The following is an 18,804-nucleotide window of genomic DNA, read 5'->3' on the forward strand; positions in this document are numbered from 1 at the left end:
AGGTGTCATTACAGACCCTGGTTTGATTCCAGGCTGCGTCACATCCGGCCGTGATTTGGAGTCCCATAGGGCGGCGCACAGCGTCGTCCGGGTTTGGCCGGGGTAGGCCGTCATTGTAAATAATAATTTGTTCTTCACTGACTTGCCTAGTTAAATTAATAAAATGCACTATGTTTTATAGACTTGATGCTTTTCCAAAGTGTTTTTGTATTGTTAAGGAATGCAAGGTCAAATTGAGTTTGTGCACACGCGCACTTCCCAGAGGAGGTGTTCGCTAGAGGAAATATGCAAATACACACTACAACGCACCAATAGAATCTCGCTAGCTCGTGCTTGGCTTTGCCCACCTCCTTGCTTGTTCTGCCCACTATGCTTCATTTGCGCCCATTGTAAAGGAAACAGATGAACTCTCTTGGGTTTGTTCAAAATATCTTTGGGACCATCCAGAGTCCATCAAAGAACAGGAAGTTACCGAAACAGAGAAGATGAAAATCTGGTTCATGGTGATGGCTTTATGGGATAACTAGCAACTTGTAAACAATTACCCATTTCTATAATTGAGTACTATTTTAATAGTAATGTTAAATAATGCACATTATATATGACTGCTGCCTCCCGTTTTAAGTTTGTGATGGTAATGACATTTGTTTTTCATGATAGTTGTTAGGTGGAGGTTGCTAGCTACAAAAGGTATCTTCAACCTAGTCTAACTTTTAGCTAGATAGCTGCTCTGCAGTGCAAACTATCTAGACTTGCAATAAAGTTAGAGAAACAAGTGGAGGAAAAAGTAACTAAACAAAACATGTTTTATTATCACCTGAAACAATATATTTATCCTGTCTCGTATGAAAAGGTCATTTTGCAATCTCTTTGACAAGAGACAGGCTCTCCATCTTGCATTACAAACACTACACTTGTCGATTCAGTAGCTGGGCAAGACTCCGTGAAGATGACGTATGGCGCAATGAAATACATCACGAGTGGCGCAGAGGTCTAAGGCACTGCATCTCAGTGCTAGAGGTGTCACTACAGACCCTGGTTTGATTCCAGACTGTATCATAACTGGCCGTGATTGGGAGTCCCATAGGGCGGCGCACAATTGGCCCAGCGTCGTCTGGGTTAGGCCGTCATTGTAAATAAGAATTTATATCCATTTTCATTTCAGAGGTCTGATTACCTCCAGGTATACATCACTATACACTGAACAAAAATATAAATGCAACATATATATAAATGCAATTTTACTGAGTTACATTTCACATATGGAAATCAGTCCATTTAAATACATTCCTTAGCCTCTAATATATGGATTTCACATGACTGGGAATACAGATATGCATCTGTTGGTCACAGATATCTTTAAAAAAGGTATGGGTGTGGATCAGAAAACCAGTCAGTATCTGGTGTGACCACCATTTGCCTCATGCAGTGGAATGTTCTCCCACTCCTCTTCAATGGCTGTGCGAAGTTGCTGGATATTGGTGGGAACTGGAACATGCTGTCATGCATGTCGATCTGTGTATTCAAATTGCCATTGATAAAACGCAATTGTGTTTGTTGTCCGGAGCTTATTATTTAATATTTTTATTCAACATTTATTTATACAGGTTTTTCTCATTGAGATATATATATATATATATGCATATGCATAAACATAAACTTCAAATAAACTGCCTGCATCTAGAAAATGCTGATTTAAGACTTTCAGATTAGAGGTTCTCTCAGTTACAATCGGTGTCTACCAACAATTGTTTGGGAAACTGTGTATCTTTTATGCACTCCAAACCTTATCCGAAGTAGATTTAAGGTAGTGGTCTGCTTTTAGTTTTTGGTTCATAGCCACGCCCAGATTTCAAAGACGTTTAAAAGCCATCCAATCATCCTCCGAACCAGACCTTCTTGCTTTAGCCCACCATAGCATTTCGTTCTCTTATGATTTTAGTAAACTAATCTGTAAACCAAGGGTTCTCTCTACCCTTAATCCTAAACTTTTTGAAAGGGGCATGCCTATTGCATAAATCCTGGAATGCGTTTTGGAAATAAGAAAAGGAATATTCAAATTCCAGTTTCTTTTTGTAATGACACATGGAGATCGCTTAGGAATTGCACCATCTCTCACACAGGAAATAGCACAGTGATCACTTATGTAATTTGCAAAAATACCAGAAACATTAAAATGATGAGGTGTATTGGTTAAGATCAAACCAAAGAGGATTCCAGAGTATACTTTATATTTAACCTAGTTACACTGTTGTCAATCTGAGTGAGATTATAGGTATTGCATAGAATTTTGAGTTGATCAGAACTAGATGTTAATCAATCCTGATTCAGATCACCCATCAAGACAAACTCAAGAGTTGACATGCTGTGAGAATAATTTGAAAATTCAAGTCAGAGAGCCAGCAGTAACAGATCTAGGTATAACAACAAGATTCAACAATATTTAAAGATGAGCCAAGGTTCAAAGACAGATATTCAAATTGCTTAGGTTTAGTAACAGAAGTCAGAACGACCACCTAGAACGTGTCTTTTACGTACACAGCAACACCACCACCCTTAAATTGTTTGGTCTGCAGATGGTAAATCTAACAGATAAAAATGTTTTTAATTCAGGAGAATTCCATTGAATCAGGCTATTCATTTCAGTTGCATTCTTACACATAACTTTAGCCTAAACGGAACTGAAAACACCCAGCCTGTTGATGAAGCCTGAACATTTCAGCTGTTTGTCATTGATTTAGCCCACAATCGCCTACAGATTTGATACACATGAAGACCTATATTTAATCTGGATTTGACAAACAATATCCTGACTTTTCCCCACATTATATTTGTTACCAATTAGGCTAAATGTAGTCTTATTAATAAGCTTTTGTTTTCATATTCATTTGCATAAACTAACCATTGCGATTAATGTTATTTATTTATTCTGCTTTTTATGAATAAACATGCATCAGGGTAAAATATAATATAACATTAAATGTTACTTACCTTACAGATCACAAAGTCAGCTAATTTCCAAATCACGTCTAAAGTGGTTTGAACTCTGAAATCTCAATACAAGGTAGAGACGATGAAGTCACCTCCCAGACAATCACTGGAACGGCTGATTAGCTGTAAATGTAATGTAAATGTATGTAAAGTATCTACAATACTGGTCAAAAGATTGAGAACACCCACTCATTCAAGGGTTTTTCTTTATTTGTACGATTTTCTACATTGTAGAATAGTGAAGACATTAAAACTATGAAATAACACATATGGAATCATGTAGTAACCAAAAAAGTGTTAAACAAATCAAAACATATTTTATATTTTAGATTCTTCAAAGTAGCCACCCTTTCCCTTGATGACAGCTTTGCACACTCTTGGCATTCTCTCAACTAGCTTTGTGAGGTAGTCACCTGGTATACAATGGGAACCATTCTAGCCTATCTTCAAAGAATCAAACTTCCAGAGCGAGTGGAAGCAGAGTGAGCTCTGTAGTTCTGTCCAGGACTACACGACGGGTCGTCGGATGGCGGGCGACGGCAGAGGAGAGCAACATTAGAAGAGACAGGTGGGGACCCCTTTTGGACAATCAGAGCATTACAAGCGTGCCGCGAAAAGGCCCAAACACCCTTTCTAAGAAGGCCTGGTTCTACCAAAAATCCACGAAGAACCAAGGGATTTACACGTAAATACATTCATGGTTTCTTATTCCTAACAGGCAGCGGTTTGTGTGCAAAGTATATGATTACTGTGAGAGTAGTTTCTAAATGTACCAAAGTATTGTGTCTCTGTCCCTCTCTCTTTTTCTTTTGGTAAAAAGCCGCCATATTGTGTCAGTCCACTAGGGACCTGTTTCCAGTGGTGGAAAAAGTACCCAATTGTCATACTTGAGTAAAAGTATAGATACTTTCTATTAAGGTAACTCAAGTAAAAGTGAAAGTCACCCAGTAAAATACTACTTGAGTAAAAGTATTTGGTTTTAAATATACTTAAGTTTCGAAAGTAAATGTAATCGCTAACATATACTTAAGTAACACAAATAAAAGTATAAATCATTTCAAATTCCTTATATTAAGCAAAGCAGACTGCACCATTTTCTTGTTAAATATTTTTACGGCTAGCCAGGGGCACACTCCAACACTCAAGACATTATTTACAAAAGATGCATTTGTGTTTAATGAGTCTGCCAGACCATAGGCAGTAGAGATAACCACGTGTTCTCTTAATAATTAAGTGAATTTCACAATGGTCCTGTCCTGCTAAGCATTCAAAATGTAACCAGTACTTTGGGTTGTCAGGGAAAATCTATGGAGTAAAAAGTACAATATTTTCTTTAGAAATGTAGCAAAGTAAAAGGTGTCAAAAATATATATAGTAAAGTAAAGTACAGGTACCCCAAAAACGACTTAACCCTTTCACACGTACCATCACACGGGTGTGATCGTTCTACAGTGGTCCCAGAACGCTTATTTAGAACGGCCAGTTTCGAATGATGCAACAATCAGCATTTGAGCTGGCCACACGTTTTTCAGAAATTATTTACACAAACACAAGCATAACACAATCATCCTAACCGGAAAAATGTAGGCTACATTTGTCCTAGCACTAACTGGTCATATTTTCTAACTCTCGGCTGACATAAACTACAATATGAATTAGCTAATAGCAATTACTATGTATAATTAATCACATCACAGGTGAGCTCACCGTTGATCAAATTAATTGAGTAAAACACTTTCTAGAAATCGAAAGTAATCCGACGATGATTAGTTTCAGCGTGCAGCCATGCTTTTTACCCCCTCACAGAAACCAAAGATAATAAGAGAAGACAAGATGAGTTTGGTCAAGATGCATTTTGAAGGGGTGTGTTGTCTACCATCGTTCACATCCCACCATTCACTTCCTGAAGTTCTCAAAAAATGAGTGAACGCTTACTCACCTCATTTTGTTATAGCATCTTTGGTGCGACAGACGATTACGTGAAACCCAGAATGCATTGTATGTCAACAAACATGGCTCCACACACATAGCTGGAATTAGCTTAGCACATCATAATCAGTACAACCTTCAAAAAAGTATTTTACGCACACACTATGTGCCCATTACAATCTATGCAAGAATCGGAATGCATGATTTACCACAGGTAATTGAAAAACATGAGAATAATACAGTAAATATATAAATAATTACCACACAAAACATTTTCTGATAATGATTTGATATAAATGGCGAGTGCAGGCAGTCAATCACGTAACCTCTCACTCCCACTCTGAGCCATTCAGTGTTGTTGTTTATGTATGTAGCTAGTGAGCTAAACTGTAGCATTAGCAATGTCTTTCAAATGCGGAAATTCTGGAGATTAAAAAAAAATCTGACAATGAGTCTGAAAATCTGGAATCAGATTCTGACAGTGAAGAGCTGCCCCCCAGCCATTGAGAACCCTGAATCTGAGGACCCCTTGACCACTGACAAAGTCCCAGTTCCTTTTGAAGATGCTGATGGAGGCAGACCGACAATGGATGAAGTACAGGAGTTCTGTGGTAGCTGGATGGCCGCCAGCCATTTCACCCCTCCTGGCCCTGCTGTTTGCTTTGATGAGTCCCAGTCTGGAGTGCAACGCCCCTTGCCATTTCCATCTGAGGCAGAGTGCTTCAAGTTCTTTCTGACAGAGGAGCTGGTGGGAGACATAGCAGAGACCAATCGCTATGCCTTGGAGCGACAAGAGAAGAGAGAGTCAGGAGTGGGGCGGACAACCACAATTAGTGAAATGTATACCTTCCTGGTGACAGTCCTTCTCATGGGGATAGTAAAGAAGAACTCCCTAATAGAATACTGGAGCACAGATCCTATGTTTGCAACTCCCTTCTTTGTCACCCTATTTTCCCAAGACAGCATTTCATCAACAATGCTACTGCCATCCTAAATGACCCGTTATACAAAATAAGAAATGTAAACAGCTGGCAGTAAAGTGGCATGACAAACGAGACATCCATGTCCTTTCCACTGTCCATACAGCAACCATGTCGGCCAAAGGGAAGGTGGACCACCTAACAGGAGAGAGAAAAATCAAACCAGACTGCGTGCTTGACTATAAGCTCAAAATTGGGGCAGTGGATAAGGCGGACAGGATAAACAGCTTTGTGGAATGCACTCAGAAAATGAGCAAGTGGTATAAGAAGATATATATTTATATATATATATATATATATATATATTTTTTTTTTTAAATCAGGGTAGTTTCAAAATACAACAAGCCAATACTTCTCTGATTAGCATTTAACATTGTTTTACAGAGCTAATAGAAGAATGTAGAATCTACATAAGCACGATTGACTATAACACAATAAAAGTTATTAAATTGGTAACGTTAGCTCGCGTGTCCGTGGTTATGAGGAATATATACAAATATATTATGCTCCATACACAGTGAGCTACAGTAGAAACGGTATAACACTGAGACGCTGTTCCTTACAGCTGCGCCACTTGGGAGTCATAAGGCCAGGGTAGCTTCAAAATACAACACATGCTAATACTTCTGACGCAATTAGCATTGTTTTCCAGAGCTAATAGAAGAATGTACTAGCTACCTAGCATTGAGTATAACACCATAAAGGTTATGAAATGAGTAACGTTACCTTGCTTGTCCGCGGTTATAAGGAATATACACAAATATTATGCTACAGGAGATAAACGACATAACTGACAAGCAGAAACTAACGTAATAAGGCACTTACTTTGATAGAAACAAACATCTCCAAAGTTATTATTGGTAATGAAAACAACTATGACTGCGATGCAGGCAACAGACGGGAAATGTGAACATGTGTGTGCAGGACGGGAGATGAGCAAACGTCTGCAGACTTGAACTGCACTAACAATTGGGAAGATTTGAGGTAATTTTGTCCGGGTCAGTAATGTCAAAAAAATGAATTGGTCCGCAAAAGTAAAAATGACTACTTTTATGTGAATGAATGAGGCGGAACACACCTCAATTCAATCTGTTCTTAGAAAATAAAAAACTTGTTAGAAAATAATTTGAAATTGACAAATTGAAATCAGCCTATAAATAAAAACAGGCTGCTTGCCTTGGTTTGAGGGCAGCGCGGATTAAATGTACTGTTGCGTAACAATCACATTCTGGAATGGAGAGAACATTGTAACATCACGTGCATAAAAAACACATGCTGGGGGCGACCGTTAGACATATTTGGAACTCACGCATGAAAGGGTTAAGTAGTACTTTAAAGTATTTTTACTTAAGTACTTTACACCACTGCCTTTTCTAACGTATTAAGTGTATATGTTTATTCTGTGTTATCATTTAGTTAGCGAGTAAATAAATAATTAAACCAATTTGTGTAGTACTGACTCATAAGTAAGGCTGAGGTTTTTGCAGATGCAGGAGGATATGACTGTTCAGAATGATGATATGAGGTTCTGATTAATACGTTGACTGTTTTATAGATGTGATAGTTAAATACCTTTAGAGTTTAATTTGGGTAACTCTTTAAACAACCACTCTCGTGGTGCCGCATTAAATTGGGTAACAATTAGACATAGTTAGTTGATTATATAAATAACAGTCATCAGACTAATGAAAGTAAAGACAGCAGCTCCATTCCACAGAGGGTTCTACATGGATCCAAAAATACTTCTACCTGGAACTAAAAAGTGTTCTCCTTTGGTGACAGCCAAAGAACCCTGTTGGAACCCCTTTCTCAAAGAGTGTACTCAACAAGTTTAGCCTGTTAAGTTTACACCATTTAATTATGTTCTCAAACATCTCTTTTGCCATCTCCTCATGTCTTTTCATGGAACTCCATCTCCACACACACACACACACACACACACACGACTGTAGCATCTTGTTAACATTTCTAACATTTTAGGTCTTGGATGGATAATGTTGCAATGGGATGGGCACAGAGGTATGTATGTACAGTCCTTTTCAGTGTGGCGGCAAATTCATTGAATAGGAGAAGAGGATGTGGTTGCTTGTGGAAGGAGAGCAGTGTGGGTGGTGGGTAGAACAGCAACAGTGATGCTGATTGGTTGCTCTGGCTCATCACTTCTTGACTAAAAGAAAGATAGATTTAAAAAATGTGTTCGACCTTGCCATAGTTCAACAACTGAAAAGCCTTTATTAACATACTCCCAGATATAGCAACACATTCAGTATTCACTGAATAAAGTAGCCTACCCATCCCCATTTACAATTTAATTCATCAATGAAATAAATTATACTATAGCACATTCAATAACATTATTATTGTAGACTATAGGCTACTCCTGTATCTACCTTGTACAATACCGTAATCATTGAATGAAGTAGCAAGACATTCAGTATTCACTGAATGGAAGTAGCCTACCCAGCCACATTTCCAGTTTAATTTATCAATTAGATAAATAATACAAGCACATACAGTTACATTATTGTAGAATAGGCTATTCCTGTATCCACACTATATTAGGATACCATTATGATTTCATTGGTCTTGTCAGGTATGATTTTAAGGTCTTCGATCAAAGTTGTATGTCATACCTCATTCCTTCTTCAGTGAAAAGTAGTTATACATCCCCCATTCAATTCAGTTTGAGAGTGAATGTGTAGGCCTAGTGACAATTACGTTATTATTGTACACTAGCCTACTCCCCTATCGACACAATAAATAATATTGCCTATGTGCTTTTGACAATACGTTATCAACTCGTAATCAAGAAAAAGTTTTTAAAAATTAACCAAATTTGCCTTAACACAGTAGACCTAAATATTTCCTAACGATATCACAACTTAAATATAGCCTACTTTCTACTCAATTGGATCAAGGACATCTTGGTAATTCTTTACATAGTTTCCTTAGAGACAATCTGGGACAGACACTTGAAAATCGCGTCTGCTGCTTGTAAAAAAATAAATAATAATAATAACAACAACATCTGTGTCACCGCCGAGCTCTCAAATACTGTGCCCATCTCTCACTCTATGAACGGTCATTGCTATCCGGATTCCTTGGGACGTCCCTATCCTGAACCCTAAACCTTAACTAACACTAAACCTAACCATTTTACATTTATACTTGATTGAGGAACGGACATCCCAAAGATCCTGAAATAGCACGGACCCTCTGGGAAAGCCTATGAACTCCTCTATTCGACTGAAAGCCATACCACGACTCCATTTAGTTGCTCCCAGCCTATAGACAGAAACTAAAACAGGAAACACCCGTGCTCAGGTCTGTTCAACGCTGGTCCGACCAATCAGATTCCACGCTTCAAGATTGCTTCGATCACGTTGACTGGGATGTGTTCCGCATAACGTCGGACAATAACATTGATGAATACGCCGTCGCAATTCAACGGCTCAGACATGAGAGGTATGTGGCAGGGTCTACAGTCAATCACGGACTTGCTCCCAGACAAACTAAACAACTTCTTTGCTCGCTTTGAGGACAATACAGTGCCACCGACACGGCCCGCTACCAAAACATGTGGGCTCTGCTTTACTGCAGCCAATGTTAGTAAAACATTTAAACGTGTTAACCCTCGCAAGGCTGCCGTCCCAGACGGCATCCCCAGCCGCATCCTCAGAGCATGCGCAGACCAGCTGGCTGGTGTGTTTATGGACAAATTCAATCAATCCTTATCCCAGTCTGCTGTTCCCACACACCATTGTTTCTGTTCCCAAGAAAGCTAAGGTAACTGAGATAAATTACTATCACCCCGGAGCACTCACTTCCGTCATCATGAAGTGCTTTGAGAGATTAGTCAAGGACCATATCACCTCCCCCCTACCTTACACCCTAGACCCACTCCAATTTGCTTACCGCCCCAATAGGTCCACAGACGATGCAATCGCAATCACACTGCCCTAACCCATCTGGAAAAGAGGAATACCTATGTAAGAATGCTGTTCATCGACTACAGCTCAGCATTTAACACCATAGTACCCTCCAAACTCATCATTAAGCTCGAGACCCTGGGTCTCGACCCCACCCTGTGCAACTGGGTCCTGGACTTCCTGATGGGCCGCCCCAAGGTGGTGAGGGTAGGAAACAACATCTCCACCCCGCTGATCCTACACACTGGGGCCCCACAAGGGTGCGTTCTCAGCCCTTTCCTGTATTCCCTGTTCACCCATGACTGCACGCCATGCACGCTTCCAGCTCAATCATCAAGTTTGCAGATGACACTACAGTGATTACCTTGATTGATTACCAACAACGGCAAGACGGCCTACAGGGAGGAGGTGAGGGCCCTCGGAGCGTGGTGTCAGGAAAATAACCTCACACTCAATGTCAACAAAACAAAGGAGATGATCATGGACTTCAGGAAACAGCAGAGGGAGCACGCCCCTATCCACATCGACGGAACAATAGTGAAGGTGGAAAGTTTGAAGTTCCTCAGCGTACACATCATGGACAAACTGAAATGGTCCACCCACACAGACAGCGTGGTAAAGAAGGTGCAGCAGCGCCTCTTCAACCTCAGGAGGCTGAAGAAATTTGGCTTGTCACCAAAAACACTCACAAACCTTTACAGATGCACAATTGAGAGCATCCTGTCGGGCTGTATCACCGCCTGGTATGGCAACTGCTCTGCCCACAACCATAAGGCTCTCCAGAGGGTAGTGACGTCTGCAAAATGCATCACCGGGGGCAAACTACCTGCCCTCCAGGACTCCTACACCACCCGATGTCACAGGAAGGCCAAAAAGATCATCAAGGACAACAACCACCCGAGCCATTGCCTGTTCACCCCGCTACACTATAGCTCAAGGTGGCTACTTTGGAATGTCGGCTTGCATGGGAAGAACTGTACAGTTCTAACATTTATGGTTGAGATTTAATTTAATTAATATAAACTATGCCCCTTATGACTTTCATTGGCCGTTCTTACAGTGTACCACTTTCAGAAGCTCTGTCAAAGCTGTACAAAAAAAGTATGCAAACAAGCACACACCTGAAAATAGACCAAATTATTAGGGTGAGACACATGGGCTACAAACAGCTTACTACACAACATACACGTAGTATTACTTTCTTAGCTACAGTATACATATCTCTCTGGCATCCTACATAATTTATGAAGCAGCAGAAGACATTTTTGGACTCACATTGTTGTAATGTGCTTGGACAGGAAAGTGACGCGGCCGTCCTTCGTGGGCAAATTTTGTCATCAAAGAGAAAGGTGGATGCTGGACTTCCAAGGACGAGCTGAATGACAGTTCAAAGCTTTATTTTCCCAGTCGTAGCTCGTTTTTCCCAAGTTCCCAGTTGTCTTGATCTCACAGTTAGCCACTGATGAATTCCAAACCACTCATTGTTGAATTTGCGATTTGAACTTGTTGTGTAATGTTTCTGTCCAATGGCTGATGAGCACTAAGACGTTTTATCTCTAATTTCTCTTCATATGACAAAGATTGAAAATGATTTGCCAGTAGATTGTCAACTTGATTCATGGTGATTACTGCTAGCTTGCTAGCTAAGATTTTGAAAGGATGATGTTGACATGATCAGTCCAATCAAAGCTACAGTAGATATAACGTGATTTGATGTCATCTGTGGCCAATGACCTTGAGCCTTCTTGGATGGGCACTTCTAATATAACTCTATGGCAGAACCCATTTTCGAGGTCTAACCTTAAGACAATGGGGTGACATACTGTCACATGTGTGACAGAAACCTGAGCCAATCAGGTGCAACACTCTGTATTTTCTGCTGGCCAGCCCCACCACCACAGAAAGCACTGAGCTAGGCTGAAACACCTCGGCTTTATTAACTCAATTACATGTTGTTGTTTTTTATTTGTATTTTTACATTGTTTGCACATTAATATGTGACACGTATTAATGCCAAAATAACAAGAAAAACAGGCAACCCCCCCCAAAAAGAATATTATTATTATTATTTTTTTCCTAAAATTAATGACGGGTCGCCACTGGAAATAGCACACACAGGGAAGAACAGAAACGTGCCCGCGCATTCTTACAGTCAACAAACGAATATGAAGAGCGTCACAGTTTCCCTTTATGTTGTCCTACTCAACCTCAACATTTTAACAGTTACTCTGCTATGCGCTTGTCACAGCAAACTACAAGTCTCACTTATTCAAATTATGAATTTATTGTTGAAAGTAAAATGATGAGGACTTTCAACAATAAATGTTAATTAAAATATTTTAAAGAAAATATTTAGTAATATGATTAGCATGTGCAGGCTACAGTTGCCTATAATATAAATAGATGTGGTTTCTCCGTTGCACGAGCTCATGATAAAAGCCTGCACGAGTCCATCATCCCTGATATCAATTCCCCACAGACGATGAGCAGACTCCCATCTGTCAGCTGATGGGAGCCAATCCGTGGCCCCTGACCGTCACTAGGTGGGTCTGTGTTTAAAACACAACGCAATGCCCTGATGCCAACACATTCTCTAACCACTTGAGCCTCGAGTTCCATTCTCTGTCATTGGTGACAGCGAAAGATGACAATGCACCGCTAGGGGACCACAGTTTACGCACTGGCACCTTCAGTGGGACACAGACTGTGAAGAGCTTCTGTCCACTGGTAACGCGATGGAGAACTCAAGCGTGGTGGTCACGGCTGTCCCAACTGCTGGCCAAACAGAATTCCTCAACTTCACCATAAATGACACCCTCTCCCGAATCTCAGAAATCTTCTCGGAGGAACTCGCCATGGCAGGATTACGCGTAACGAACAACCCGGTTTCTCTGAAAGCCAGCACTCTCAGTACTGCCTTTGCTGCTGGGCTTCGGGCTAAGCTGCCGCCGACGGAACCCGCTCACCTGGTGGTTGCCTTTTGGGATTCCCCGCTAAGTCACGGAATCAATGTGTTTGTGGGGATTGTCCTGTGCTTCACCATGCTGGGGCTAGGGTGTACGGTAGACGTTAGCCAGCTAGGGGAGCATATCCGCAGACCCATCGGGGTGCTGCTGGCGCTGGTGTGTCAGTTCGTCATCATGCCCCTGGTCGCCTTCCTGCTAGCTTTGGCATTCTCGCTCGACGACGTGGCGGCTATGGCCGTGCTACTGTGTGGCTGCTGTCCAGGAGGAAACCTATCCAACATCATGTCCTTATTAGTGAACGGGGAGATGAATCTGAGGTTACTCAAGAAATCACTACCTAACAAAACGAATTTATCACACCTTTGACGTGGACTATAAAATGCACTTCAACTAAAACGATCACAATTTATAGCCCACTTTTAGATGGAAAACTATATCTGTAATGATTTATTCAAGATATCTATAACTCGAAGTTTAGGCACAATAAGTACGCTATTACTTGAATCTTCTGCATAGTCCTTTTGGTTGAATTTTACGCAAGAGACCTAGAATGGAATTTTACGCACGGTCATATCTCCAGAATCTCCAGCATACTGTTGGGACTTATGGTCCAAATTGTTTTAGCAGCACATCTTGAATTGATTTAAACACATCGCTATTTATTATACAGAAAATGGTGCCATTGCTTGGGGAAATAAGGATCCACCACTTAGGCCTATACTAGCCTATTCGTTAAACGTCAACCATTCTAAAATACTATTCGTGTATGCTACTGGTTACTCTGCTTTTACGTTTGGGGACTGAAATTAAGTTAATGTGATGTTGTCTTTCACCTTCCTCTCTCCAGCATTATCATGACCATCTCCTCGACGGTCCTTGCACTGGTGCTGATGCCGCTGTGTCTGTGGATATACAGCCGCGCCTGGATCAACACCCCCGTGGTCAACCTGATGCCGTTCGGCGCGATCATCCTCACCCTCTGTAGCACCCTCATACCCATCGGCCTCGGGGTCGTGCTCCGATACCGCTACAACCGGGCGGCCGACATCGTTTTAAAGGTTACTATGGGGCCGTCTCAAATAACGGTGGGGTATAGAAGAAGGTTTGGATACAGGGTGACTGGATCAAAGTGGTATTTTTTAAATTATTTTTTTTACATTCCTTTAGTACTTTTTATATGAACTTAGTGTTACTTCATATTTCAATACTAAACAATTTAGAATTACATAACTCATTCTAATTCTCACCTTAAGAATTTAAGAATAAAATACAAGATAAAAATAGTATATATATTTTTTTATTAAAACGGGGTAGTTTGGCTAGTAAAATAAATGACATTTTTTATAATAGTCAGTTGTGTACCTTTTGACTGTGTGTCATCAGAGTGTGACATTGTGCATATTGTGTAATTTTTTTTATGTCTAGCTTTCTGTTGAGACAAAGGTAACATCGGAGGCAGAGATGCACTGTAGAGTCAGGGAGAGCCCTTCCACTTCAGATGAACTCATCTAAAGACAGCTCAACCAGGAGAGGGAGAGGCAGGAGATGTGTGACAGAATCATAGAACTGGATGAGAAATCCACAGAGGGGAAGGGATACATGAAATCAGATAGATTTAAGTGGACCATGCTTACTTGTGGCTTTCCCTTGGTCCTTTATAATATTGGTTCTGTTTGAATATCCTGAAAATTAGTCCATTGTTCCTTCCCTTTCCACCTTCCTAAAACAATCTGGATATAGAGAAGGCCTGTCATAAAACTTGTGTTGACCCCATGGGGTATGTTTCCCCAGGTGTCCCTGTGGTCTCTGCTGGTGACCCTGGTGATGCTGTTCATCATGACGGGGGTCATGTTGGGGCCAGAGCTGCTGGCCACCATCCCTCCATCTGTCTACGTGGTAGCTGTCCTGATGCCTGCCTGTGGCTACACTGCAGGCTACGGCCTGGCCACCCTCTTCGATCTCCCGCCCAACATCCGCAGGACCGTGTCACTAGAGACCGGGTGCCAGAACGTGCAGCTCTGCACAGCCATCCTGAAGATGGCCTTCCCACCACAGCTGATGGGGGGCATGTATATGTTCCCTCTGCTCTACGCCCTCTTCCAGGCAGCCGAGGCTGGCATCTTCATCCTGGCCTACCGGATGTACAGGAAAGAGGTTTTACACAAACCAGACACAAACCCACTGGGGGACAATGGGGATATTGGATATAATAGGTTTGAAGATGAAGATATGGGCTTTGACACTTCTTACGGGGCGGTGACCACAAGTGACCCAAATCTCATCATGTTAGAGCCTTGTCCGGATGCTACTCCTGTTTAGTGTGCATGATACAATGATGGCCCACCGTAGGTGATGTCGTGCATACATAATGACATTCAGGTCTGCTTATGGCATTTCTACAAAAAATCCTTGTCATGTCAGCAATCTTTGACTGCAGGGAAGCTACCCTGTGTGTGTGTAGTCTCAGAAAATAACACTCAAGATTAGGGGGGAGTGAAAGTTACTAAATATAATTGAAGCAAGCATAAGCCATATGACCATGAAAAAATATGAAAAGGTTAATTGAAGTAAAAAATGCTAGTATATCTGGGCTTACTTCAACATATTGTTTATGAAAGAAAATGGCTGTTAAAATGGAAATCATCAAAAATAATCTCTATATTCATCCCCTCTCACATCACAGATGCAGTACAACATTGTTTCACAAAGGTGTCATCATCTCACTTGCTTGTAAAGTCTAACATGATCATCTGATCTACATGACCAAACATTGTCAATTATTATTTTGCATTCAAAGCAAGTGTTCAAGTCCACTTGTTTTTGGTTCTTTTGGTGCCTATGGTTTCAGTTCAAGAAGAGACAAATCATGCAGTACAATCCTTCAACAGAGCCTAATATAACTACTCCATATCACCATATGTACGATGACAAACTGTCTGTAAAATGTACCACTGTGTATATGTTTATCAATGTATATTAAAATAGATATGAACAAAAAAATCAACTGACACTTCTGCATTCTGTCATCTTGTGAGTTTCATGTTATTTGCGGCTTCAGAGTGATTGGTTTTTGAGGCCAATTAGGAGGACTGCCACACCTGATTACAATTAATGAAATCGTGTGTCGTCAATCTATTTAAATTTGTCAACCAAACAACCCGAGTTGGCTTAGCAAAAATGGCTACATATTTAGATGAGTCAATCGACAACTATTTATATTCATTTTACAACCCGTACTCTGGCAGGTATCAAAACCCAAAATGTGCGGGCTGGAGAAACAAAAATTATTTGGCCAACTATGCAGACACAGAGGCGTACATTGATAACCACCATCGCGCGCAATTTAAATTCCTTTTATCCCAAATAAACCCCAATCTTAATCCGAGGCTACGGAAAGCAAACACCAAAGACGTCGCGGTGCAGGTCAATCCGAAGAAGGATGTTTCTGTGCAGTGTTCCCTCGGCCCACGGACCCTCATAGCCAGAAAGCGAGACACTTTGCGCAAGAGAAGACAAGAGACCCAGACACCCGGTAGTCCAGGGAGTTCTGTTGGAGGGGTGCGTTACCCTCGCACTCTGGCAGTCTACTCCCCTATCGCGTCTAGGAGACTTGCATCCTTTCTAGAATATGACAAAATTGAGTCGAGACAAGCACAGACTGGTGACCCACCTGAAACCGTTAAGATTAGGAAAAGGGATGAAGGTGAGAAGTCTGAGGACAAAACAGAAAAGGCAAAAGACGAAAATACTTGGCCACATACAAAAGCTAGTAATACTGACCAATCAGTTATGACCGAGGGCGTCAAAGCCAACCAGGATGGTTCGAAAGTCAAGGCCCGCGTGAGGTTTCAGGTTAGCTCCAAACTCACTCATTTAGAATAGTCAACTTGGCTGTAACAGACCTACCCACTTTTTAGATTGACATGACTCATTTTAAAGGTGGAAGCTGTGTAGAACGTTGTCAACGTTTAGATGGAACAATATGGAAACTGGACTTTTTCCCATAGGGCTTTTTAGATATATGCTGTTTCACGTAAGCATACCGTGGCGTGACGTTTAGATAACCATGTAAATCTCTATTGGCAAGATTTATCAATAGTCGCTCTTTTCTAATTCGAAAATGCTAATTACGTAAAAGTTGGCGTCATGCAAAACTAAAAATCTCTGCAAGCTCCTGCATGTCATTTATAGTTGTCACCTTTGCTAACAAGTATAGTCTCAATTTAAAAAACTTGCACAAGAAAGTTCAGAATTGTACATTTCTAAAGCAGTTTAGCCAATTTATTAATTACATTTAGCAACCATTAGATAGTTAAGCCAGAGATTCTTACCTTTCCCTCAATTCAGCGGTCTTGTCCAGATCATGGCATTTGTAATTCTTTGCTAGCCACATTAGCAGCTAATTAGCGTTTAATTTTGGGGGTGAATATATTAAGTCACATTGTCCTAGAGAGATTTACACCTATCAAAACGTCATGCCAGGATAAATCTACACGGCCCTTTAAGTGTTTCTAAAATTCCCAGTTTTTGGAGCAGAAGTATGGGTACTATCACTGCAGAGACTGTAACCTGCGTTGGGAGAGTGCATATGTTTGGTGCGTCCATGGAACGAGCAAGGTATACTATGCTGGTCTATTCACTCCCTGTACTATGTTATTAATCTGGTAGTGCCTCTAATCAAGTCTTGTCTTTTTCAGGTCTACTTCAAGCAGTTCTGTAGAACATGCCAGAAGTCCTTCAACCCCTACCGTGTTGAGGACATAACCTGTCAGGTGAGAATCTAGGCTTCTGTACATACATTGTTAAACTGACATACAAACCATGACACTAAAGACTTGGGTCCTCCACTTATCTATGTCCACAGACTTGCAACAAGGCACGCTGCATGTGCCAAGTGACCCCGCGCCACGTTGACCCCAAACGCCCTCACAGACAGGATCTGTGTGGCAGGTGCAAGGGCAAGAGACTCTCCTGTGACCTCACCTTCAGTTTCAAATACATCATCTAGCAGGAACCTGCACATTAACCTTCACCCTCCCCCACCCACATCACAGCCTATGTTAAGTCCTGCGGTGCAGAGAAGCGGACTAATACTTTTGAGATTTTTATTTTCTGGTGCCTTTATTTGCGTTATGAATGAGATTGCAGGAAAACACTACTTGATGTTAAATAAAAATGGCAATACCCAGCAGTCTACTTTCTCTGACTTTCTTCCTCAACCAGTGTCTAGGATAACTGATTTGAAATATTGACTACATACTCAGTGAAAGGCTTACAGGCCCTTCCCATCGATGTGCAAGGTAATTGAGTAAGAAGCACTACATTAATGTGGACACCTGCTAATTTTAAAATCATGGGTGGCCATACCAAGCATCTTGACTGGCTGCACTAAGGTAAAGCTAGACTTGAGGGCCCATGCCCAAACTTTTCAGACCGTGAACTTGACTGTCCACAATCAGCTCCTTTGTGATGTTGAGGGAGTTTGTCCTGGCACCTACCACCATCGTGAGGGTCAGCATGGTGGATGTATTTCCTAACCTCACCACCTGGGAGGGCATGTCAACAGCATAGGTGTTCCTCTGGTCCAGGGTGTCTGTGTTGAGCCATGATCAGCCTTTTAAAGCATTTCATGGCTACAGATGTGCACACAAGTACAGTGTTTAGATGCTAATCACTATGTATGTGACTGTCAGTGGTGCACACTTGTACAACATCTGCCATTAACTGAGATTGTAAATTCAAGCAATGGTCTCTTGTAGAGAACTGACAAGCTGTGCTTCCAGGGTAGCTAACTAGACGTGACTAGTGACGTCAGAGGCGTATAGGATCTTTTTGCCTGACTTACCAGCCATTATAAACCCATTGCTGAGGAGTGGGAGGTTACTGGAGCTCAGAAGCATGGCTCAATCTTAACTCTGCTGCCAACGTACTGAATGTAGCCTTTTACGGTACAACTTACTACTCAGTGTAGCCCTCTAGTTAACCTTAACAAGTCTGAAAACAACATTC

At 41.2% G+C, this 18,804-nt stretch overlaps 2 protein-coding genes across 2 annotated transcripts; both read left to right on the forward strand.

Moving 5' to 3' along the window:
• Window positions 1-12,564: 12,564 nt before the first annotated feature.
• On the forward strand, window positions 12,565-15,114 carry LOC139410206 (sodium/bile acid cotransporter 4-like). The gene is made up of 3 exons (XM_071155671.1): window positions 12,565-13,112; window positions 13,643-13,853; window positions 14,587-15,114. Exons 1-3 carry the CDS (start codon window positions 12,565-12,567, stop codon window positions 15,112-15,114), a joined length of 1,287 nt encoding a protein of 428 aa, XP_071011772.1.
• An 858-nt stretch (window positions 15,115-15,972) lies between these two features.
• LOC139410207 (zygote arrest 1) lies at window positions 15,973-17,808 on the forward strand. The gene is made up of 4 exons (XM_071155672.1): window positions 15,973-16,647; window positions 17,320-17,412; window positions 17,493-17,567; window positions 17,660-17,808. Exons 1-4 carry the CDS (start codon window positions 15,973-15,975, stop codon window positions 17,801-17,803), a joined length of 987 nt encoding a protein of 328 aa, XP_071011773.1. The 3' UTR covers window positions 17,804-17,808.
• The last annotated feature ends 996 nt before the right edge of the window (window positions 17,809-18,804 follow it).

This window comes from Oncorhynchus clarkii, chromosome 5 (genome assembly GCF_045791955.1).
Source record: "Oncorhynchus clarkii lewisi isolate Uvic-CL-2024 chromosome 5, UVic_Ocla_1.0, whole genome shotgun sequence".
Classification (NCBI taxonomy): domain Eukaryota; kingdom Metazoa; phylum Chordata; class Actinopteri; order Salmoniformes; family Salmonidae; genus Oncorhynchus; species Oncorhynchus clarkii.

Coding starts and splice junctions, on each gene's coding strand:
- LOC139410206 (XM_071155671.1), top strand. CDS start 12,565: ATGGAGAACTCAAGCGTGGTGGTCACGGCTGTCCCAACTGCTGGCCAA. Junction 13,113..13,642: donor AACGGGGAGATGAATCTGAG/GTTACTCAAGAA, acceptor TCCTCTCTCCAG/CATTATCATGACCATCTCCT. Junction 13,854..14,586: donor CGGCCGACATCGTTTTAAAG/GTTACTATGGGG, acceptor ATGTTTCCCCAG/GTGTCCCTGTGGTCTCTGCT.
- LOC139410207 (XM_071155672.1), top strand. CDS start 15,973: ATGGCTACATATTTAGATGAGTCAATCGACAACTATTTATATTCATTT. Junction 16,648..17,319: donor AGGCCCGCGTGAGGTTTCAG/GTTAGCTCCAAA, acceptor TAAAATTCCCAG/TTTTTGGAGCAGAAGTATGG. Junction 17,413..17,492: donor GCGTCCATGGAACGAGCAAG/GTATACTATGCT, acceptor TGTCTTTTTCAG/GTCTACTTCAAGCAGTTCTG.